Genomic DNA, 25,777 nt, shown 5'->3' with positions numbered 1-25,777 from the left:
CTTTATGTGGTCGGATAGAGAGTCCAGAATGAATTTCATCAAGCCAGTACCTTTCCGGAAATGTTGCCATCTTTGCTGCCATCTTTAGGGGAAAGTCCGTAGGAGTCGATTGCCAAGTGTGCTCTGAAATTCACAATTTTTGTCGCTTTAAAAAAAAAAAAAAAACCATAGTCCAGTCCATACAACTTCATTTCAATTTCAAAAGAAATACTGGACTATGTTTTTTTTTTTTTTTAAACTGCGACGAAATTGTGAATTTCCAGAGTTGGATTATGTTTCAGTAAAAACAGCAACATTATTATTTGCATAATTAGCATAATTAAGGTGAAACACAGTTGAATATATAAAAATGTTAAATAATAGATACCACCATGAAACTTTCTCAGTTGATTACTCATGTTAAGATGAGAAAAAATCTATTGCATGTATTTTTTCCTATATTAATGTTTAAATTGGGGGCAGCCGTGGCCTACTGGTTAGTGCTTCGGACTTGAAAACGGAGGGTTGCCGGTTCGAACCCCGATCAGTAGGCACGGCTGAAGTGCCCTTGAGCAAGGCACCTAACCCCTCGCTGCTGCCCGCGCTGCAGTTGTTGCAGGCAGCTCACTTCACCTCACTGTGTGCTGAGTGTGTTTCACTAATTCACGGATTGGGATAAATGCAGAGACCAAATTTCCCTCACGGGATCAAAACAGTATATATGCTTATACTTAAATGTGCAAATGAGGCCCTCTAAATATGTGCTCACTTGCTTACCATTCCGGCCTTTCTGTGCCCACATGAAGAAAGGATGGATTTTATTGAAGTGGTAAGGCAGGTGTTGCAGTGAAAAGTCCAACAAGCTCTTTATTTAAGCATTAGGTGTATGCAGGCAGGCAGCCTGCCATACCTTGTATTGTAATGTCACAAACTGGCCCTGAGGAGTGGGAATCCTGGGTATTATAGGCTTCAGGGGGTATGTTGAGACTGGAGCTGTAACCACGGATGGATCATTAAGGAATTAAGTACCCCTTGATTAATGAAAAGTAAAAGCTAAATATCTAATTCCATAGCCTGGTCAATAAAACAATAACTTATACTGTATAAATAAAACATATATCGATAAGAGACTAGACCACCGAATCTAGCAACTGGATTTGTAAGACAAATGCGGCTCCGTACTTATTTACAGTATTTGTGTATTTTTCATTGTTGTGTCGATATTGAAGTTTTCTCCTGTATTGATCATTGAAGAATATAATAGTGGAATGTTATATTAAGTGATTAACAGAAATGTTTAAATTCAGCATGTTTTTTCTCAGTCTTTTTAGGTCATCAAATTATCAATAGGTATCGATATTGATTAATATTATCAAGTAATATCATGATCTACCTCTCAGCCATATCGCCCAGGCCTATAATACCATGTCACTTTTAGACTAATGTTTTAAAGTGACATGATCTGAAAAATATATGCAAATGAGTGCATATTTAATGAGATAGGGCATGATTTGCATATTTAAACATTAAAATAGAAAAAAACATGCAATACGTAAGTGATCAACTGAGAAAGTTTCATGGTAATAGCTATAATTTAAATTTTTTAACCTATTCACCTGTAGTGTCTCGCCTTAATTATCTTATTATACTAATCATGCAAATTGCCCAAATTGCAACTTTTAGCAACCAAGTTCATTGTTCAATGACATTTCTGCAATACAACGTTAGGGTACTCAACATTTCTGGGTTTACTATTGGGCCTATGGGGGGTGCAACTAGACTAACTGATCTACTGGGCACTTCACACAGCCTGCTTGTTCACTATGGGACACGGCAAAAGTTTTTAAATGAATTACATTTAGCTTGATACTGTGCAGCAGATCACAGTCCCTTAATATGGATCTCTTTATATACAGTAACTGGTCACACAAAGAGACACTGAGGTACTGCACTTACGGGGGAGAGTATAGCCTGCAGACTGCAGGGGCGGTATGGGGATGCTGCTGATGACTGAGTGGTGGTGGCACTGTAGCGTGATGAGATGATGTCAGGGATCTTCTCGTAGTTGCTCAGACTGGAGGGGGAATGACTGAGGGATACAGGGGAAAAGAATACAAATAAAGATGACCATTAAGAAGCATTCAGGGGTGGTGACAGCCACAGCTACTGCATTATAATTTTATTCCTTTATTACTAAGCATTAGTGAATCGTACACTGCAGTAATCTAAAGCATATTACAGGAGGCAACAGTGAGACATTTGATGATCTGCGAGGTTGCATAACTGTTATGGACCCTTTCAAGAGAGTTCCATTATCAGCATCATAGTTGGCCCCACAAGACTTCCTTTTTAACATTCCATATGTTATCTTAATGCAGAGGAAGTAGATTGGGGCCCAAATAGAACGTTCAAGCATTGTTTTTGTTTTTATTGTTGAAAGGGTCTATACAAATGAAGGCAGGATGGGCATCACCAAGGTCCATATGAAGTTTCTGGTATCAATCTTCAGCAGGACTGCGTTTCACAACTTTCATTTTTTACCTTTCTCTCCTCTTTTAACATGTCTATAGTATATCCTTTTCTGCCACCTACTGGCATCACATAACAAACCACTTATCACTAGCTGTAAACCAACAATCTTGTCAACCACCAACAACAGTATCAGTGTATTAGAGTGGTGGGCCATGTTGCTGACTTTATCATCAATTACTGAGTGTGCATTGGTAAGAATGCTGGCCAGGCCAGGAGTCTTTCGGTCTCAATTCTGATTTATTCTTCCAACTAAACAATGTGTGTGTGTGTGAGTGTGTGTGTGTGCGTGACTGTGTGTTTGCATGGTTCTGCAAACAAGCAAAAAGGCATACATTAGCACATTACACTACACAACTAGGGCTGCAAAATTCCAAATATTTTCAAAGTTAGAAACTTTCCATTGGAATTTACAGAAAAATATGGGAATAAACAGGAATAAACCTTTGCACTACAAGTACAAGCTGTTCCACAAGTCACTCTCAATGTACTCACATCATTGATGCAGTAACTCATTGTCTTCCTTAAGCAGTGTTGGCAGCAGCAACACAATGCTATCTGCATATCGGGGAAATAAAATAAAACATAACAGCATTTCATGCAAATTGTGTCACCTCAACCTGATTAGGACTGTTGGTACAAATGATAGTGTTGGTCTGAAAACTTCATTGACCTTTGACCTCAAAGGATCTGACTGCCTGCATATCACTGATTGCAGCCTGCAATGCCCCCTTGTTTACCCCAGGGTTAGATAAGAGGACACATTGCATATATTCTTTGTTGACCACAGAATAGACCGCTTCGTTTATAAATTTGTTTATTAAATACTGAACAGAACAATACGCCTTACCTTTGCAAGGACAGTGGACACAGAAGAAGAAGTTGATCAAAATTGTATTGGAGTTTTTGGCTGGGCTCTGTTTAGGCCTTCAGAAGACATATTTGTACTCAACATAGGCTCTTAATTTATTTTTCTTATTGAGATAGTAGAAACACTCTCACAAAAAGCAATGAACAGAAAATAAATTCATTCAGGGTCTGATCAGACCTCACAAGTATGAAAAATCATTTTGGATGTCATTTTCAGAGCACCCTAACACTTTGTGGGAATGTACGAAGATTTTTTAAATATTTTTTTCTTTATTCTCCATGATCCCTTCTTTTTAAAAATACCAATTTGACTTGTCTTATGCAAATCTTTCTCTTTTATTTTGAAGAGAATTTTATTTCCACCCTGAACATGGGCAAAATGCACCATTGAGATCAATATGTTTTGTATAGAGTAACCAAAGGTGGCACTGAAATCACTGAATCACTGAAATTGAAAAGGATATCCCCACCCCTACTCAGGTACTCTCAGGTGATCACGTCAGAGCAAAATTTGCCTTTGGTTATTTACTCTTTACATCAATGCTATACAAAAGATATTGATCTCAATGGTGCATTTTGTGTTGTTTTGTATAGCATTGATGTATAAAGAGTAGGCTAAATAACCACTCCTGGCACGCCATTTTAAGTATAAGTATAATACTCTTTTGATCCCGTGAGGGAAATTTGGCCTCTGCATTTATCCCAATCCGTGAATTAGTGAAACACACACAGCACACAGTGTACACACAGTGAGGTGAAGCACACACTAATCCCGGCGCAGTGAGCTGCCTGCATCAACAGCGATGCTCGGGGAGCAGTGAGGGGTTAGGTCTGCCTTGCTCAAGGACACTTCAGCCGTGCTTACTGGTCAGGGTTCGAACCGGCAACCCTCCGGTTACAGGGCCAAAGTGCTAACCAGTAGGCCACGGCTGCCCCCTTTTTCATATCTATTTACATAAAACAGTAAATGTTCTATTCTATGTAAACTTTAAATATAAATTTGTCAAGCCTATGAATAAATTCGGCCTCTAGAGTAATTTCATTCCTTTACTGGGCATTAGTTAGTACACTGCAGTAATCTAAAGCATATTACTGGGACATTTGATGATCTGCAAGGTTGAATAACTGTTATACAAACGAAGGCAGGATGGGCATCACCAAGGACTATATAAAGTTTCTGGTATCAATCTTCAGCAGGACTGTGTAGAACATTTCTTTTCCAAGTCCCGCCCACACACACACATCTTCACTGTCATCACTCACATACATCATACATACAGTACTCTGCTTGCAATAGTAAGTCCCTTCAGCATACTTGCAGTACACTGAAGCTTCTCCAACACACATATTGCACACTGCCCTCTCCCCACATAAACAGCACACTATCCCATCTCCCTTGTCATCCCCCCAACACACACACCAAGACCCCTGTTGGGTTAGCCCCTTGAGCCGTGGATCTGCCCAAGGTTTCTTCCCTAGTAAGGGAGTTTTTCCTTGCCCCTGTTGCTCTTGGGTGCTCCTTGTTGGTGCCCCCCCCCATAAATGTACAAATAGGCTGACACCAGACATAATTTCACTGCATTTCTTACATCCAGTAACTATATGCATGTGACAATAAACTTCCTTGTATCCTTGTATCAAACCAAATTCTGTAGCCTATAATTAGTTTCCCCTATAATTGAATAGCGATGTTATCTTTCTACCATGTTATCCATGTTTTTACATCAAATTTTATTGTTGTCGAGTCTTTGCATTAATTAGTAGACAGGCACAATAACAAAACATGATCTCTCAAAAGTAGGTCATTCATATTTAATGTTGGTAAACGCACTACTTAACCTTCTGATGCAATAGTTTGCGGAGGAATAAACCTAATGCTGGGACAGTAGCATTTCGCCTGGTTGCCTCTGGAGCTGGCCTGGTAATATTTCCAACCTATGCATTAGACTCGGGAACAACAACATAACCGCGATACTGTCAGGAATTGGAAAACTACAGAAACCATGACATAGTAAATCAGCGTTCGAGCGCTCGATCATATCAGCCCTATCAACAGACAGTGGACATTCTAATTCTCAATCTATGGTTCAATCAGCGGTCGCCGCTCTGCGCTCACGGTATGTGAAGCAGACGGATTCCGTAGCTCGAGCTCGGAAGGGCACGGCAGCGGGAAAGAAGCGACGTGAACTACTCCCTTTTCCCCTTCTGTAAGTTTACGTTAATATTTTCAGTTACTGTAGGTTGACGAATCATTGATATTAACATCACATATTTTGTTTTTGTTAATTATGGTAATGTGCGCGATGCTGTTGTTGCTTGTTCTGTTATTATTGCTGCCAAAATGTTTGTGGCCTAATGTCAAGTGTCACTGCAGCGAACTAGCCAGTTCAAGTATTAGCTGGTTTGCTGACTTAGCTACGTCAACAGCTAGCTGTTCGCTAGGTCCCGGTTTTGGGCAGCCGGGCGGCCACTCCTCCTTGCGTTAGCTCATGACAGTATCAGCGTAACAAAATTTAACCCTAGCTGACAGACAGTGTTCATGTTGGCTGTGGATATTCTGCTATTAATTGTAAACATATACGATATGATTTAATTGTCCCTTGCTGCAACATTAACTATCATGTCTTCCGGAAAACTCTGGAATTTTACCAGCAGCTCATAGGCCAATGTTAGCTTCAGCGGTGATCGCAAATAACGTCACGCTAACGTACTAGATTAAAGGATATCGTCCGCTAGCAATGGGCCATTAACGGTAACGTTGCCGTTAATTGATTAAATCTATCACGCTGGTGAACGGTCATCTGGCCACAATCTGAACTGCGTCAGAATACCTTGCAAAAGAGGTTCAACGTTAAATTAGAACTAGATCTATGCAATTTAGCGTTAACGTAACGCTAACGTTGCTTCTGGCCGTTCAGAATTGACGGAGTTACTCAATGTTACGTTAAATCGTAGGTAAGAAAGTGGTATCCTGGTCTAAATGGTACACCTGAAGTATTTGGATAAATTGACATTTATCACGATGCATTTTACGTTAGCCTAGTTAAATGTAACCCGTTGACAGATGTCCGAGTATACTGTGTCAGCGTTAACGTCGACGTTACAGCGTTTTGCAACGTTACGTTGATGCTAGCTTTAGCTTTCTAGAACTAGCCTTAACTACCGCAGTGTTTACGAACTAGTAGCGTACTGTCACGTTGAACTATCGTCATGAAACTACAATTAACGTTAATTTTAGCCTTCTAGTTATATGAAGTGGCCTTTGGCTGTGTAAAGTCACACCGAAGTTAAACGTTACGTTAGATTCTGACTGATATATTTGCTTGTCATCTTCAGCAACAATGGCAGTCCAGCTAAATTGTGGTTAACATTAACGTCAACTCGCCGGCCATAACAACTATGACTGAAATGTGAAGTGTTTCGTCCAGTAGTAGGCTGTAACGTTTTTTTCTGCATAGTTGCTAATATTGTGATCGTATTATGCTGTGACGTTGGTTGTAACGATTAAAATGAACGTTAAGCTTTCGCTAACCTTACCGGTCACTCCTAACGCAAAGTAACTTTAACCGAGCCATGGAATGTCAAGTAGAATCTACGTTAACAGCTGGCGATACTTCGGAATTAACATTAACGTTAGATCTGTTTCATAGTTGCCATAAATGTGTTACTCGGTTAATTGACGATTAATTAACGTTTTTCCCATCAAGATGTACTGACTGAATTGATAATTTGACATGCTAGTAACGCCAACGTTAGCTAACGCTAAGGTGTTAGCATGTCATAGCTCCTTGTTAGCTCAGTAGTACTTAACGTTAACGTTATGTCGCTTGGTGTCCTTTAGAATGATGACTTTATGAGTTCTAGCAATAAAACCAATGTTTATCAGTTCAGTATAACTTTCACAAGCATGGTAATGATTCTGATGTGCAAATGATATATGCCGCTGATGATATTATGTCGGCTAAGTTAATGTTGTCTGGTTGACGTTATCTAATGGAAACTGGAAGTGAACACCTAGCTAAAGAGCTAGCGGTAGCCAATACCTAACGCTGGTTGGATAGTTGAGCAGATTTTCGGCTAGACTAACGATATCCCAAAAAGTTTATTTAGTCAGATTTAATTTATATATTGTAACGTTAGATTAGTAGGTTGGGCTGTCAGTACATCCATATTTATGTTCGGATAAGTGCAATTGGTTTACGGACTGGGGCAGAATACAGTTAAGCCCCCCCTGTATGCTACCTTGAAAGGCCAACCCTTGCCATTCCTCTGAGTGACGGGAAGGCAAACCAACGACAGTTGTAGGCTACACCTTTTTCATTAATCCAATATTTAATTAATACTTTATTTAATTAATACAACTGCTGTTAGCTGGCCTACCTGCGTGTGCAGTGACACCATTACAGACGGTTCAAAATTATATGATTAAAGATCATAAAATTCAAGACAAATTCTCATCCATGAAAGCATGCGGACAAGGCTAAATGCATATTTCACACATTGAGTGCATGCCTGTAAATCATACAAGTGGGCATGAATTGTTCCTCAATGTATGCTGCCATACATTAGAAACTGATAATCCCATAAAGGAAGGAAGTCCTTGTGTTGTGTTGCATCTGAGGTTTAGCCTTCAACAGCATTCTGAGGCTGGTGCCTGAGAGGATTAACCCTATATAGTATCTTTGCCCTACACCGTCTTTATGCCATGTACCTTTCAAAAACATTACCTCTTGTGGCCAGTGTTTTAAGCATACTGAAAGTGGCATGTTCTGTCACATTACCCATCTGTTAGGCTAACTGACAAAGATGTTTTATAGGATAGTGTGTACAGGGAACTGTTTGTTTGTTTGTTTGTTCAGAGTAGACATGTTTTTTTCTGATATTGATATTACACTATTTGTACTGATGCCGACATTTGTTTGTGCTTTGTTTTTGTGTTGTCTTTCACCCAGGTTGAACAAGTGGTGAAACCCATTTCACCATGTACCACTGCGACTGATATTGAGCTCAATTTGGTCACCCCCTGTCATCACTACAACTCACAGATACAAATCACACGCACTTAGCAATGGGTACTGAATAACCCAAGACAAGGCGGGGGAAAACACTGATCTTTATGTAGCCCTCTGCCCCCTCCTCGAGAGAAGCCACCATCTCCCATCTGACATTTTTGCACTCCTGCAACTGTCTAGTCCTGCATTCGTCATCATGCCACTCCTGCTTAGGATGGCTGCCACCTAGGCCCCCATGCGTCCCTTAAGTGGCAAGCACCCACCCCCTCCCAGAAGTTTGTTGAGTCCCACTCTGCCTCCTGCTCTCCTCAGACCTTGCTCAGAGATGTCTTTGCTGCAGTCGCTGGGGCCAGTGCAGAACTGGCTGGGTCAGGAGCTAGAGAAATGTGGGATTGATGCTGTGATCTATACCCGCTATGTGCTCAGTCTTCTCTTGCATGACAGTTATGACTACGACCTGCAAGACCAGGTAAATACATGTGCTCATTTGTGTGTGTGTGTGTGAGTGAGAGAGATTAATAAGCAAAAACCTTGTAGCCACTGGGCACAAAAACCTATGATGAAAACGTGGGACCCTTAGTACAAACCTGACATCCATAATAGGCCGACATACACATACTCAAAGAATTTTCTAACTTTGAGCTACTGTTGCTAAACCCTGTTGTGTCTGCACTGAACCGTTTCTTGTAAGAGCTGATGATAACAGGAAATGTCCATATGTGTGGCATTGTCTATACCATGAAAATCTTTTCAGGAAGCTCTTTGTTAGCATACAGCATTTTAAACTGAAGTTTATGATTTAATGTAGGGTGACTTTAAGAAAGACTTCAACTTTGGGTTATCTTACAACAGCAAAATAACAATGGATGCTATGTAAGAACCACTCATACAGATTCATTCCTAACTGGCTTGTACAACAAGTGATGAGGACATCCTTTGAATTTTCTCTTAGGTACGAGTTTGTACGAGTTGTGCTCAAGTGGTCTGCTGTTAAACTAACCTATTCTTAAGAATACATACATTTAAAAGCCCAATATAATTTACACTTCAGCATTATTATGGATATAATTTATTTGCGTTATGCATTTTATGCATAAAACATGTTGTTTACGTGTAATGGAAGTTTAAAACAGCTTGTTAAATGAGGGGATAGGGTTAATATATCACAAAGCACATCTTTGAACAGTCATGTCATCCTTAAGTCTGAGGAGCTGGTTGTAACTTAAGTCTGTACAGCCTACAGTAGTGTTGAGTACAATAAATGTACAGTATCTGGGTGTCCGTTCTGCAGTTTTAAAGGGAAACTTGGCAGGACTAGGTATATTTCCCCCGCTGCTGGAGAAATTGTGCATTATGCTATTTCAAACTGTGAAAAAACGGTAACAATAAAGCACATGGATTCGTTTACAAGCTAGCGAAACGGTTAGCATAAGTTCGGCAGAACAATGTGGATGTTACAAGGTAAGAACACGATTTAAAACGAGTTTCTTGTTTCTCACTTCTCTTTCCGGGACGGTAGTCTCAATGTTGCAATGTTGGTTTTCCTCCTGGGGACGCTAGTGGCAGCGGGGAAAGTCACCATTTTCACCGGAACAGGTCATTTAACCATCCAAATGATTTCCAAACGGGTTTATTACGTTGAAATAGTTGCCAAGTTCCCCTTTAAAGCAAATAAATGGCAGAAGGTGTCCATATTTAGGAGGATTTTGGCTTGAGCTGTGGAGGTGACTGTCTTCTCGCTCTCACTATGGCATTTTCTTATTCATTCTAATTTTTCTTTTTGAATTCCTTTCAGGAGAATGACATCTTTTTGGGCTGGGAAAAGGGAGCAGGGAAGAAATGGACCAGGAGTCGGAGGAAGGGGGGGGCAGATGTGAGTCTGGAGGAGATGAAGAAACAGGCAGCTGTACAGTGCCTGCGTTCTGCATCTGATGAGGTGAGACAAAGTACTTTCAATCACATTTATGTGATGACCACCTGGGATCTTATTTGATTGATCAGGCTGTTCAGGTATTGGTGTCGATTATGACTGTTAAAAAAAAAAAAAAAAACTTTTTTTAAAAATGATTTTAAAAATGCTGTTGGCTGCGGCAACTCGAGCTAGGTAGAAATTGCATCACTTTTGCAATGTTTACGTCTGAGTGTTTAGAAAATGTTGCTGGCCTTGTTTCAGTTGAAAACAAAATTGCAACAATGGCATTGCATGCAGTGTGGTCATTTTCCTGTTCCTATTAAGTTGCGTGTGAAAAAAATATGTCTCACCGTCTGTAGAATCACTTCTCCTTCTCCCATAGCACTGTTGCTCTATCATAGGCCAACTGTGCTGATACTGTAGGCTGCTGACATCAGTCGTCTATGATATGCTGTGCCAAAACAAATGTTGTTGAAGCCTAAACTAATTTCAGAATCTATTCAGAAGGTATCTGTTGACAAAGCACATGTTTCTGTAAATGCTTTTATTGGAAATAATGACAATTGGGGGAGAAAGAGAGAACACCACGTGCATGTTACACATGTCTTCAATATGATAGAGACAGATAGATTCTGAAGGTATCTGTCAGACAGAGATCAATGAGCAAATCAGCTGTTTAACTTTTCGTCATACTTTTGTGACGACTACCTACTGAACTCTAAGGCAACTCTCTCTGTAGCCTACAAATGCTAGGGTGAAAAGTGTCAATCACAAGGGGGACTCCGATCTAGATCTTGTGTTCCTCATTAATGAATTAAATTATTTATTTATTTAATCTTACTTTTTTTTTTTGTAGAACTCTGGAATTGAGAGTCTTGTTGAGGAGCTCTGCTCCAGACTAAAGGAATTGCAAAACAAGCAAAAAGGTATGTGCCTGTGTCTGACAAAACTTTGATTTAAATGTGACGAAAGTAAATAGTTATTTTTACAAATCTATCTGATTTCCTCTTTTTTGAAGAGCGAGGGAGGCAAACAAGCAAAAAATCTGAAGGAGTTCTATCACCAGAACTTGCCGTATCACCATCCTTGAAAGATCAACTGGAAATGTAAGTCCCCATTAAGAAGTTACAGAAAAACATGTATCATTCTTAATTGTTAAGAATGACGAGTGATTTTCAGTAGTCAACTTTTTACATTTTTTTTTTAAAAATTTTTCTGTCATTGTTTTAAAATGTTCATCGATGACGGAAAATATTCGATTAACACAACCTCTGCTGTGTGTGTGTGTTCTCAATGTGTAGAATGTGTGTGTATCAGGGATGGAAATGAGCACCGGCTACCAGCCAAATGTGGGTGAATTTGTGCACTGGCGGGTGAATTTGGTCAACTTATCATAGGCCCGACGGTTAAAAATAAGAAAGTGTTTCGTAGGGATCATGTAATTTTATCAGTAGCCTATAAGGGTAAATTGCGCTGATTTGAAATTACCTATAATAACTACCAGTGAGCCGTCTCCCCGTAGCATGGCGCAGCGTTTCACTTTTTGACACTACGATAGGCACACAAAGTGCATCCAAATTCGCTTGAACTACTCGAGAAGTATTCATCACACAGACATCACATGAAAGAGTCTTTTCTCGGCTTTTAAACGGTGCTAGTTAGCCGCTATTTGCTGTGATAAACAGTTCGCGAGAAAAATAACTTTTCAAGAAATGTAATCATTATTCTCTGTGGCCATCTCCACATCCATTCGTCTTGGTGGAATATCTCACGAACTCTTCATGCAACACATGACAAGCCATATATTACAATAAATAGCAGACCTTACCGAAAACTAAAGGTGTATTGCATTCCCGTGTATAATTAGCAGTTCCTGGGTAATCCGGTTTTGAAATAAATTGTAGCAAATTTCAACATGGTCTCCAACTTTGGGCTTTAAACATTTCTTAAAACTGAGCTATGCTTACATCTCCCAGATATCTGTAAATATTAGAATCAGAGAATATACAACTCATGGTTAAGAGTGTGTCAATGTAGTCTTAATGATTTATTTTCACAAAATGCTAAACATGCATGTATTTCAAACTGAACTGTGCTTAAATTAGTCAATGCATGATTTCATAACAGGCCAAATAGCAAATAAATGTTAAATATAGCCTAGATATCTGTAAATATTAAATTCAGATGATGTAGGCTACACAGCACAGTTAGATCAAGTTGGATAGCTCCATAACTTAAGCCAAAGTATTGTCTTACCACACCATTTTTATGACACTATTCGCCTTATTCACCCGGTGGCCAGAACGAGGCTAAAGGGTACACTTGCCATTACACATAAGTCCAGCAGATGGTGGCGGTAATGCACTCTGTTTGCAAACTGCCAAGAAAAACTCACTGAAGAAGAAGAACTGGCCAGTGAACCCTTCTTCTTTTTCAGTGAGCTTTTTTTTTGGCAGTTTGCAAACGGAGTGCATTACCACCACCATCTGCTGGACTGCGGTGTAATGCAAGTGTACCCTTTAGCCTTGTTCTGGCCGCCGGGTGAATAAAGCAAATTCCATATTAAAGGGACACCAGGCAAACCTGATACTTTTTCTCTACGAAACTCCCCCTCGCTCGGTCTGAAGCTCTTTTCCTTTTCTTTGCATCTTCCATCAAGGGTTTTCGCTGCTTCTTTGCCGGCTCTGCCATTATACACACGTTTGCAACAATGGTGTCCCTTTAATGCTGTTCTGTTGACCTTTAGTGTTGTTGCTACTGTGCATGAAGGACAGGCCAATTTTTAGTTCTGTCCAACATTGGTAGTAAGTTTAGAGAAAAATTCAGCACAATTTAATCGTATCGCAATAATGCCGGAAACCATGATTATTTAGGTTACTATAATCATATCATCACATTTTCATACCCTATCTCTAGTGGCTGGTGAAATTTTGGAATCCACCAGCCACAGTGGCAGGTGGACAAAATATTTAATTTCTATCCCTGGTGTGTATGTGTGTTTCACAATATGAGCTTCATTTATTTAATTGGTATTTGTTTTCCTTTTGTGTTAGGTACAATGAAGCCTTTCCACCACTTTCCGAGAAATCCGTTTGTCTTCAGGAGATCATGACTGTGTGGAACAAGGATAAATCCTGCACATCTTCTTCGCTGCCCCAAACACCAGCACTGAGACCTCTGCACCTAAAGATTGTTGGAGTGATGGTGAGGCCTCCAAGGGTGAAACCTCAAAGACCTCTGACACCAGTACAACCATCACATCAGTAATTGGAGAAAGGATTCCACACAGGCGTAACAAGAAAGAGAAAGAGAACAGACAACATGGAGAAGAGCGAGCCTCTCACAGTAAGAAGCAAGCTCGGAGTTGGTCGGAGGGCAAATATCGACCCCGATCCTGCTCCTCTGGCTCCAGCGAAGCAGGTTCCAGCTCCAGCAGTAATCAGGGTGACCCGAAAAGACCTACCAGCAAAACCCTCCAGATTAGGCATAAATCCCGTGAAAGAGGTACAACCAGAAGCAAGAAAATTCGAAGCCAAGGGCAAGTGAAACTGTCCTTTAAGGCCTTTGACAAGGAAGAGCGGAAAAGTGCAGTGGCAGGTCCTTCTAAGCAGCAGCTACCAATCTGTCCAAAAAAGGGAAAGAGGTCTCTTAAAGAGATAAAAAAGGAGACTTTTGGAATAGAGTTGAAGGAGACACTATATGATAGGAGAAACAAAAAAGAGTATGTAGAAGAACCACTATGGTACACAGAACCCCTGACAGAATATTTAGTCCCTGTCAGCTGTAGAAAAAGCAAACTCGAGACAACTTATAGGAACAACTCTGAATCTCCTAGTGGATCCAATTTGTCTGGAGATATGGACAGGTTGACAGAGCGAATGCAAGGGATTTGTTTGGCCAGTGCTAACTTCCAGAGGACCTATCTTGCAGCAGGGACTTTTGTTGATGGGCACTTTGTTGAATTGCCAGGTGAGAGCAGTGAGCAACCTGTTGAATTCAGTAGGACCTCATTCAGCCCACCACACGAGGATAGCCGAGATTTAGATGATGAACATCTGTCTGAATTCACTGACTTCTATGAAGTTGATATTTATCCATCCATATTGGATCCTTGTGCCTCAGACTCAGTCCAAGAGAGTCGAATCCTAAACATGATTCGCCAAAAAAGCAGAGAGCAGAGAGAATTTGAGGCAGAATGTTTAGTGTTAGATGGCCTTCAGCTGCATGGGAAAAGTGCAATAAATACGGAGTCACTGGGAGCATCTGGAACTGATGGGTTCCTCTGGAAAGATTTTGAAAGTATTGCTCAAGTCTGTGAATGTTACTCATCGTCCAGTTCAGATGATGTGGAACGAGAAAGTTTTGTTGGGGACTCCCCTGTTCAGCTCTCCCCAGTATTTGATAGTACAATGTTTAATTTGAGTGAGTTGTCTGAGGAATGCAATGCTCCAGAAACCAGCTGTGATGGTCCACATCTGAATACCAGCTGTTTCTCGCTTTTCGAGCTGCAGTGTGATAGCCCCACTTGTTTTCCATGTGATTCTGCGACTAGTTGTCATGAAAACACCACAACTCCTAAGACAAGTAGCAGTCTCGATCCACATGGTGACAACAAACAGTCTCGTTTGCTCATTTGGACCAAAAATAGTGCCTTTGATGGAACTGAATATTGTTCTAATCTTTCAACACGAACTTGCAGCCCTTGGTCTCACTCAGAGGAGACTCGCTCAGACAATGAGCAAGTAAATGTTCCGTCAGAGGAGTTGGCTCAGATTGCTGGTGAGGAGATAACATCTGTAATACCTTATATTCCAGCAACTTATCTAGAGGAAGATCTCCTTGATTTTTTGAAGGATGCTGAAGTACCACAAGAAAAGGCAACACATACCGTTTCAAAAACAATATCCAAACTGGAATCAATTTGTGGTATACCATTAGAGACAGGGGAGAGTGAGCAGTATGACACTGGCATATATGATGATGCAAATCAACAGAACAAAGACTACACCTCAGGGATAGATAAGGACATTTGGACAGCTGTTGGAGATCCTTCACACAAGGAAGAGGAGAAGCCTCATTATCAGGGGCTGTTCTTGGAGGATGTACAGAACTACCACTGTGGTTGTCAGGACATGAAGCTGACTGGTGCTGCACAGACTGCACAGAAGAAAGCAGTGCAATGTTCGGTGTATCACCTGTGGGAGGAGGAAGGAGAAGGTCAAGAGTTGGCTAAAAATAAGCTGTCCAAAACAGATAGTGGTGATTATATGACCCCTTTGAAGCCCTGGGACACGAGTTCAGACAAAGACAGCACATCATTTATCCTTGGGGGAGTGTATGGTGAACTCAGGTCTTTTGGAGATGACCATGACTGGGCTGCTGTTCCATCAGGCAATGCCCAAGGCCTGCTGCAGTGTGCTGCTGCTGCTGCAGCCTCAGACGTTGTGACTATTGCAGGCACTGATGTGTTCATGAATGCAGGAAACTGCTTTGCACCTGGTCACAAGCCGCTCTGGAGACCGCTGGTCTCCTTTGGTCAGAATGACCATGCGGTAAAAAGAGACAGATTGACCAAGGGGTTTTCGTTTATCTTCCATGAAGATTTAATTGGAACCTGTTCAGGTCTCTATAGGGATGAACCAGACCAGGATTACTCATTCTCATCATTTGACCTGAACAATCCCTTATCTCAAGTACTCCATGTGGAGTGCTGTTTTGAGCCCAATGAAATGACGTCATTAAGCCCAGGCTTCAAACCGAAGTCAATTCTTTGCTCAGACTCAGAGAATGACATCTTCTCTTCCCGGCTGTATGGCATTAATCAGACTCAGTACCGCGCCATACGCATATCCCCAAGGACTCACTTTCGACCAATTTCAACTTCAGAATTGTCTCCTGGTGGAGGCAGTGAGTCCGATATAGAGTCTGAAAAAGATGAGCATAGTCTTCCTACTCTGGTTCAGGCCAATGTGTTTGATGACCCACAGGCAGACCTCAAACCCCTAGAGGAGGATGCTGAGTGTGAAGGACCTTATTATGGAAAGTCAGAACTAGAATCTGGGAAATTTTTGCCCAGGTTAAAAAAATCTGGTATGGAAAAGAGTGCACAGACTTCATTAGATTCGCAGGAGGGGTCTGGTGCACTTTTGTCAGTACCTGAGCAAGATTATGCTGACAGTCAACTGGTGTCTGCAGCAACTATAGCACCCATGACGGTGGAGACACCAGCACAACTGTCCTCCAGTGAACAAGGTCACAAGGAGGAGCCCTGCAAAAGTGGAGAGGCATTTGGATATTCAGCCGTTGCCCCTGTGCTTCCCCACCAAGGCGGGACAACATTTGACCTTGAAAAGTTGCATGAGGTAAGAGTTGTTTTTCTTGGCTTTTTGAAAATGTTGCTAGTACTCTGCACACAAATAGTCTATATGGTATCTTAAATAATACTTGTCTGTACATAGTTTATTAGGTTGAAATATTATAAAATGTAAACAATACAATTTTACCAATACTACTAACAGTGAAATAAAAAAAAAAATTTTTTTTTTCACGCTAAACATTGAGGGCACATCCGTGCAACCACACCACTACTAAAAGATCATTCTTGGGAAAATACTGTATGAGTAGCCTAATTGTGTTAAATAATTAAAATTAATCGTAATTATGATTATAGCCATAACCAAGCTGCTCTTCTTTCCAGTGACTGTTCATGTCTCATCACAGTATACCCTTAATCAGTTTTATAGAAAGAATGCCTGTTGGGTGTCATCTGTACGTTGTGAAGCCAGTAAAATGATTCCTGGAAATTCTTTCGCAAGGCAGGATTTTTTTTTTTTTTTTTTTTTTAATCAAACAAACAAAAATTCAGTTCACAAAAAAAAAAAATTTAAACTAGGCCTGAATAATTCACCTATTACTAATCAAAATCTCTATTTGAAATAATGTGATTAGGAAACTACAAAGGTTGCGAATAACTTTGCAATTTTGCAACAGCACTTGACACAGTGGTTAATCCATAGACAGTACATTGGCAACGTTTTTGCTAGAGTAGAGACACATAAAACACAACAGCTTTATAGAAAGAATCCCAGTTGGGAGTCATCTTTAAGATTGTGAAGCCAGTAAAATGAATCCTAGAAATTCTTTTATTCGCAAGCCAGGATTTTTTTTTTTTTTTTTTTTTTTTATCAAACAAAAGAAAATTCCAAACAGTTAAACTAGGGCTAAATCATTCAATCAAAATCTCTATTTGAAATAATGCGATTAGGAAACTACAAAGGCTGCAAATAAATTTGTGACTGACGCAGTGGTTAAAGGCACACTATGCAGGTTTTTTAGCTTAATATGCAAGTTTTTTAGCTTAATTTACCTTCATTTAACAGCTTCAGAGTCATTGGAATGGTTAAATGACTTTTTTCGGGTTGAATGGTGGCCGTGTCGCTTCCCCCTAGCGCCTGTGAGCGGAAAAACCACCCTTGCAACTGTGGGCCGGCGGGCCTATGGCCTCAGTGTCAGGAAGTATAACGAGTGTAACAAATTATTTTACTGCATTCAAATACACATACACGCCAGGCACCGGCTAGAAAAAGGTAGCGATGGAGTTAGGTTAGGTAAGACATTCGTCATGACAGAGCCAGCGAAAAAGAAGCAAAAACCGAGAAAACAGTAAGGAAATTGCCAATACTGCATAGTTTACCTTTAATCCATAGACAGTACATTGGCAACGTTATTTGCTAGAGTAGAGACATAAAACTACCTATTAACTCGGTTGGAGGGACATGTATCTTTACAACATCAGTTAAAAATCCTATGCTTACCAAGTCACAAAACCAAATGTACTGTAATTTGGCTGACTGTTGGTTAGTCAGCTAGTAGGTCAAGTTTGCTGGCTAGGACTAGCTCTTTCTGCTTGTAAACTTCAGAAAGTTACCTTGGATATTTAGAGGTAGTATAGCGTTAGCCTAACATTTATTTCTCCTGTAGCCCAGCTAGGTAGCCCAGCTAGGCTATAATGCACACCCCTAATAGGTTTAAAACATAACTGTATTGAGTTTTGGCAGTAGGATAAATTAAATTTAAAATCCAACAGGAAACTGGCAACTTCGGTGTAGCTTTGAACAAAGTTGTCCCTCATCACTAACATCATCTTTAATATCAGTTGTCACACTGCTTCCATCTTTGGATCCATCTCATTACTCTCATCTGAATTACTCACAAAGTTGCCATTATGTAGAAATGACCCTGATCTCTAATGGGCCTTATCTTTCATCTGGCGCATAGTAGTGTTGCCGCGATTATATCGATACTATAAAGGGATCCGCGATGCCTTTCGCCAAAAAAAGCGATCACGATTTCAGGCGTTTTAGAATCGATACTTTATTAAAATAATAACGTTCTGTGTCTGTGTGAACTGCTGCTCTCACTGCTCATTGCACGCATCTAAGCAAATGGGCGTGTCAAGCAGGCAGCTCTGAGTGAGTGAGTGCGCAGCCAACGTCAACATAGTTCTTTGCCGACAGTTCTTCTAGGCCTTGTGGATAAAACAAAAGGTGCAGTGAAATCTGCAACTATTTCGATACATCATCATGAATAGTGAAGGCAAGCCATCAGGTACAAAGAGGCCCGTTTGTAAAATATGTTTCAAAGTCATTTAAAAGCAGTAGGCTACGCATGGAACTTGGCTAAACACCTCACAGACATATCCCAACATTTTTAAAGAGTTCAAAGAACGACAGGTTAACGAATATGCTATAGAAAACACGACTACATGGTTAGTGCCAAGTTCTTCTCTTATGTTTTAGTCTAGCCTAAGTGAAACGAGTATGGTTCTCTGGGATAAAGCGAACCTTCCTTCATCAATGAATTTTGACGAGACATAACAAGCTGTAATCATAGGGTGCTAACGGATGAAAGCGCCAATGTTCACTTGCTCAGAATAACATTACCATAACTTGTAAACAATCTATTTCATGTTAGGTCAGTACTACTTTCGTAATATTTGTCATGGCATGTAGACCGCTAATGAAAGCCCACAGCATACCACCAAAGCGTGTCCTAATAATAATAAAAGGCTTATTGTTACAGTGCGTGGTAGCAAATCATGTTATCAAAGAAATAGACGTAATGTAGGAATGCACACAGATATAGTGCAACAGGTAATGGTGTAGGCCTATCTGACGAAGACCTGAGATGTTGGAACGCCGTACTTGTACACTGTGCGCAAAGACTATCCTCACATTTTCCCCTTTGCAACTGTCAAAGAAATCCCATGAACACGGGAAGGCCTAGGGTAGCCTATACTGTACATCAGATGGCCTAAAGATTAGGCCTCTGTGCATAGCATTCAGTGATTTGCCTACAGTAATTTTAACACTGACCTTGATCTAATAATTATGTAATAATGATGTTGAAATAATAATTATGTAGGAAGTTTAGAACCCAGAATTGACCTGCACACTACAAAAGTGCACCGAATTCAACACAAATGACTCCATACACTTGGAGGAGGGATGAGTCCTTTCTTCTCCAGATATCTTAGGATTTCGCCGCAGTATCGTTTTAGTATCAAGCATCGTGATATTTATGGCAGGTATCTTATCGAAGTCATAATTCTGGTATCGTGACAACACTAGCGCATAGTTGCACCAGGTGTAACAAATGTAACAATTGGTAAGACCTTAGCAACAAATCCCAGGCAACACAACTGTGCTGGTGTGCTTGGATTAATGTCCTTAGACTTTGTATTCAGTCATTTCAATATTTGAGGTAAGTAGTATTTTTTGTAACACGATTGTAACCACTTGGCAGTCAGTAGTAAAAGTAAATAACTAAGTGTAAGACGTTTTGTCGTTGCCTACGAGTTGAAATACAAGGAAAGTGCAAACGCGTGCATACTCTGCTTGTCGCACATGCACATTTTAGAAAAGCAAGATTTAGTGTATTCCTGCTGTTGCATACACAGTTTCGCGTGCAAGCCCTTCTGCAGAGATGCATTCATTTGCCAATATATCAACATGCTGTTTGGTTTTGCGCTCTTTGCTCTTAAAGAGAATGATAGTTAGGCTCAAAACACACCCATGATAAATTAAGAAACATAAGAACAACTCTTTTGAACCATACACCTGGCACAGAGACCATTTCCCCTGCTCTTAAAACAGGAGATGTGGATTCAGATACGTCCTAAATATTCATGTGCATCACACTTCTGATTATGCATTTCGATCATTAAAATAGGGCCAAATATCTAATATCTCTGTGAAACACCTTTGCACAATCAGCATATAGTATTATTGACTGAAGCTTGACTTTCAAAAATGATATCACCAATCACAATCTCTGTCAGAAAAATCACAATTACTTATGCTCCCCAAATCATTAGGCCTTAATTTAAATATTTCTTGGCAGGTTTTAAAATTAGCACCCGCCACTCGCCAAATGCGAGTAAAATTCTGCATTGGCGAGTAAAATAAATTAGAAAAGAATAAATTAATTTGCCACTGGAGGGTTGCAAATATCAGTATACTTCACTGTAAACTTTACAGACTTTGTCTACATCACATAAGTTGATAGGCTAGGTTTTGACAACTTTACATGTTATTTAAGTACTCCCTCTCTGCTCTCCCCTAACAGTCATATAATTTGAATGACACGGATGATGAGAGGAATGATTCTCAGCAGGATGATTGCTTGTGGCAGAGTTCTCTCATATCCCCTCTATTCTCTGGGTCACAGTGCACAGGTAAGTCAAATCAATGCACATTACAGAGGTTAGCTTCACTGTCCCACCATAGTCATCTTCCTGTCCACCTGTCTGGTCACTAAGATTGGAGTGATTTTGCACACTCAAGAAAATGCCAGAGGAAGGTCGAACAGTGGAAGGACCTTATAAAAGTTGCTAATATTGTTATGTAGAGCTATTCCACATCAAATAAACCAATGCCTAACAAAAAAAAATCTGAAAAAAATACCAGTAGTACTCATGTTAGTCAGCAGTCTCAGGATCCTAACTTACACCTGGCCAGACGTGATGCAGACGTGATGCTTTGCTAGTTTGTGACCAGTGCAGTTATCATTAACTCATTCGGCACACAAGTTATAAATCAACTTGAGCCCATATGAGAATCCATGGTGTAAAAATCGAGATGTGGTCAGATGCGGTGTTCGTGCATTGCTGTTTTCAGGGAGCTGAAAGTGATTCTGTGACTGACCAAGAAAAACCTGGCATAGTCATACTCAATTCTAGTCAGAATTTTAGTCTGATACTGCTCCATTGGAATGTGATTATGGGGCATGTTTCAACCGATACAGTGGGGAAAATGCCTCTGCACTCAATTGGATAGACCTAACCAGCTTACTGTGAGCTGTAGGAAGAACACCCGAGGTCCCGAACCATCCTTCCTCTCCACAAATGCCTTAACATTTTTTTCTGATCGTTTTTTTAGTTATTGCGCTACATTTTGTACAACACCCGATAGCGAAATCTAAGACAACAAAATACGTAGCCGGGTAGGCTATTCGGGAACACGGATATTTCCCCTCCTTCGTTTTTAAAAATAATTCCGTTCACACTGATGCTAAAAACAGCTTGGGAAGGGTGTCACAAATCCCTCGAGCAAACAGGTGGCAATGCAAAAATGCTTTTTTCCCTTGATGAAAGTGAAACCGGAGTTTTCCCAGATATCCACTTTTCATAAATAATTGTTTTCAGTGATGACCTCAGTTTTCGTGTGAAAAATGGAAATAATTTTTTTCCTATGTGTTAATGGGGTCTGTTAATCTGTCTAACTTCAAGCCACAGCATTTTGTTGCAAACAAAATCAACATTAGTGTGCTCAGATGACGTGATCGACGAGGCACTGTTGCTCATCTGTCCATCATCGTACAAAGCCCAATTTGATTGGTCCGAACAGCTCTGGTTCGGGCATAGTTGCTCCACAACAGAAAAAGTCCAGACCAAACTTCCCGAACTCAAATGTTGTGGGCGGGGCTAAGTTAGGCTGGCATCCAGGCTAACATTGAAAAAAATTGCTGAGTGTTTACCCAGTGACCACCAGTGTGCTTGGATGTATGTCCTTAGGACTTTTATAAGCCCTTCATAAGCCCTTATTATGTTCATTTTTTTTACCCCAACTGTTTTTGGATAATGATATTTAGTACTGGTAGATGTCATCGCTTACTCCCCTCTAGCCGACAACGGTGTAATACTGCTTTTTATTAGTGTTGGGTGTTACATGGTCATTGTGTTGACCAATATTTTTATGTGTATCTGTCTTAAGCAGGTAGCAGCAGCATGTGACGAACCAACTTCAGTGTGGAAAAAGTACTGGAGTGAAGACAAGACTGAATCCTCTCATGTCTCCACATCACATTTGTCCTTTAACTCTGTTCACACGACCTCACTGACCTTTGTGTGTTTGACAACATAAAAAAGAAACTTAGTAGAAAAAGGAATTTGTAAGATATATCTTTTGATGGAGTTATATGGGGCATTTATTTAGTGTTTGTTCATAGTTCGTTTCGGTGAAATAGTCCACTTTGACCAGAACGTAAAAGCATTACGGGCAGTCTGATGAGACTTTACAACATCATACATTTTTTCCTCAAAAGTCTCTTATGGTTTTGAAAACTAGAAAGCTGTTAATCATTTAAGGTTTCGTGCATGTTCCTCAGACATTTGCCCTCCCTTCCAAAATCCTGAATTTGCCACTACAGTTTAACAATTTATCATCTTTTGCTCTTTTTGAAGATTTGAAGGCATGGACGTTTCATGCGGCTGGCAAATTGCTGTTGATTCAATGCCCTTTTTCCTCTGGTGGCATAGAGTGTGTGCAACTTCCTTTACATGTGCAAGCTTTTTTTTAACAAATGTGTAAATTATTATTTTTGTGATGCTCTTTTTTCCTCTTAAATTAATAAAAAAAAAAAAAAAAATAGGTCTAAAATTTATGGGAAACAAATGACTAACAATAAGTTACAGAAAACATGAAAAAAGTATTTCCTTTAACAATGGGTACTTGTGAATTATTTTCTACAAAGAAAAAAAATGGTCTAAATAAAACAAAATATTTTTAAGATCATATACTAGATAGATTTGGTGTTGCAGAGCTTATTTGTAAGTTGATTCCTGATTTTGAGGAATAATTAAAATACTCAAAAAGCCCCCCCCCCCCAAAACAAAAAAAAAGAAAACGTGAGAAAAACACATTCACACACCAGGATTGATACAATTGGAAAATAAATAAAAGGATAAAGTAGACAGATTAACACATTTATTTTTTTTTGTTCAACCTCTGTGTGTTCCGAGTCTGATTATAATTGAGAATACACAGTCGTGTTGAATATTATAGGTTGCGTGTAGTCTCTTGACATATGCAAAACATCAAAAGTAGCACATATGCAAAGTTGTTAGGTGATGAACTTGGGCCTTAAAATGATTACATGTTGGGGGTGTTGGTAATGTTACTGCATGTAGTTTAAGCTGGATACTTTTCTTCCCTGCCCTTCCCATTCATCTGCCTACCACCCAACATATCTGCTTCACAAATACAGCATACTTTTTCTTTAGCACTTCTGCAGATACCTTTCAGTTTTCAGTAGATTGGTGTGCAGGGCATGTTGTGGTGCTATCTGATACCATGAAACATGCAACACCTTTCGTGTGTGTGTGTGTGTGTGTGTGTGTGTGCGTGTGCGAGTGCGTCGACATTAAAGTATGTAAAGTTCCAATGTAGTGGAGAGTTGTTTGAAAAACAGAATATTTATACAAAAGGCCTTCATCAGCTGTGCAAGCAAAGGGCTTCTGAGTCCATGTTTGGTTGGGTTGCATTGTCAGTATCATTGCGTGTAGCTCTGTCTCACTCTCTTATTCCCTGTTTTTGAACCCTGTAAAACATTAAATCTGCCAAATTTATTTGCGTTCAATACTGTACAGAGTGTAATTTGGCTTGTGCATTTCTCCTCGAACCATTTGTAATTATTTTACGCAGACATTGCATGCAACTTAATTACATGAAACATGCAACATAATTTCCATAATTATTTGTGTGTGTCAATGCCCCGTTGTCATTGTACCTTTTACCTAGGAAGTGTTTTGCTTGCACAGTTCATGAAAGACTCTATGGTAGAATATAGACCTACATACATACATATGTAGTAATCAGTTGCATCATATGGATTCTCAGGAAACAAAAAAAACCCTATGATTGCCACACGTCCAAAAATATAAAAGATACAAAAAATAACAACAAAAAAAAAAAAACCTTTCAGTTTGTTGATGAAAATAGTTTTTCTCCATACAGTAGTATTACAGAACATTATTAAGGTACATAATTTAATCATGATTGAATTTCCATAAATCAAAATCAACCCTTTTAACTTTTATTTTGTCTCACATGGTATGTAATAGTTTTAGGAATAGGTTTTCTCCTGAGAAAATAATAATAATAATAAAAAAAAAAATACATTCACTTGTAGATTTCATTGAAATGTGAAAAACTGCAGTGCAAAGTATCCTTCATTTTATTTTATTTTACTTTGGTGTGTGTATTTATGTGTGAGGAGTTTTCCCTGAGCCCTGGCACAAAAAAAAGATTTTCTTTTTAAAAATAAATAAATAAATAACATTAGGGTAAAAAAAACATGCCTCAGAAACAACAGGGGTCTTTTTGTCCATTCTGTTAAGATATGAGCTTTCTGTCCTCTTGTGTTCACCAAGATTATCCACTCCATACATCCCTGGATGTAATCTTTATAATTTAATGTATATCCTTTGTTTCATTGTGGAGTTTCTTGACATATAATAAAGGATCAAACAGTGCTACCCTAATGTTGTCTTTCTCAAAGTTTTTATTCACCTAGTTGTTTAAGATGGGGAACAGGAAGCCTTCCTCTGTCTTCCTGTGTAGATCCAGCTGATTCTGTGACCCATGCAATCAGGATACCTGAATCCATGGCCGCTCTGGTTTTAACTGTCCACCACTACAGTAGTTTAGTTGAACACAACATCCACAATGTGTTTTAGGTATTTTGGTGTTTTTTAGGCTAACATGACATTTATTTTATCTTATCACTATGTTCTCTAATACTATGTATTTTCATCAGGCCTAGCTTCCTATTGTCAATGTCTAAAAACGGCTGGCATCTGGTATTTTTTTTAAAATTCACATTCACTCATTGTATTACCCCAACCCCTGCCGCATGGCTCACCTCAACCACCACTGTGTTGCACCCTCCGGGGTTCAAGAATTTTCTGTCACATTAAACTTAGCGTGCTTGGCTAGTTTGGAAAATAAGGTCTTCAGTGTCAGGAACATACAGCGCTGGTTGCATGTCAAATTTCATGAACGTTTCCTTAGGGAGGACATTGCAACTTACACATTTCCTTTTTTCGCTTGGACCCTGATGATTGCTATCTGAGACTGAACTTAGGATGGTGTATAACCATGTCCGGTTACAAATGTCTGGTTACAAACATATTTTG

The 25,777-nt window shown here is 39.7% G+C and overlaps 1 protein-coding gene across 1 annotated transcript; it reads left to right on the top strand.

The window, feature by feature from the left end:
• Positions 1–5,236: 5,236 nt before the first annotated feature.
• kiaa0232 (KIAA0232 ortholog) lies at positions 5,237–25,123 on the top strand. The gene is given in 9 exon segments (XM_048235899.1): positions 5,237–5,585; positions 8,331–8,859; positions 10,186–10,326; positions 11,159–11,228; positions 11,321–11,408; positions 13,356–13,447; positions 13,450–16,664; positions 20,929–21,037; positions 22,578–25,123. Coding segments are annotated over 8 exon segments (3,966 nt in total). The 5' UTR covers positions 5,237–5,585; positions 8,331–8,625; the 3' UTR covers positions 22,595–25,123.
• The last annotated feature ends 654 nt before the right edge of the window (positions 25,124–25,777 follow it).

Source organism: Alosa alosa, chromosome 24 (genome assembly GCF_017589495.1).
Source record: "Alosa alosa isolate M-15738 ecotype Scorff River chromosome 24, AALO_Geno_1.1, whole genome shotgun sequence".
In the NCBI taxonomy this organism is placed as follows: Eukaryota; Metazoa; Chordata; class Actinopteri; order Clupeiformes; family Clupeidae; genus Alosa; species Alosa alosa.
This window is presented reverse-complemented; position numbering and strand designations above follow the sequence as displayed.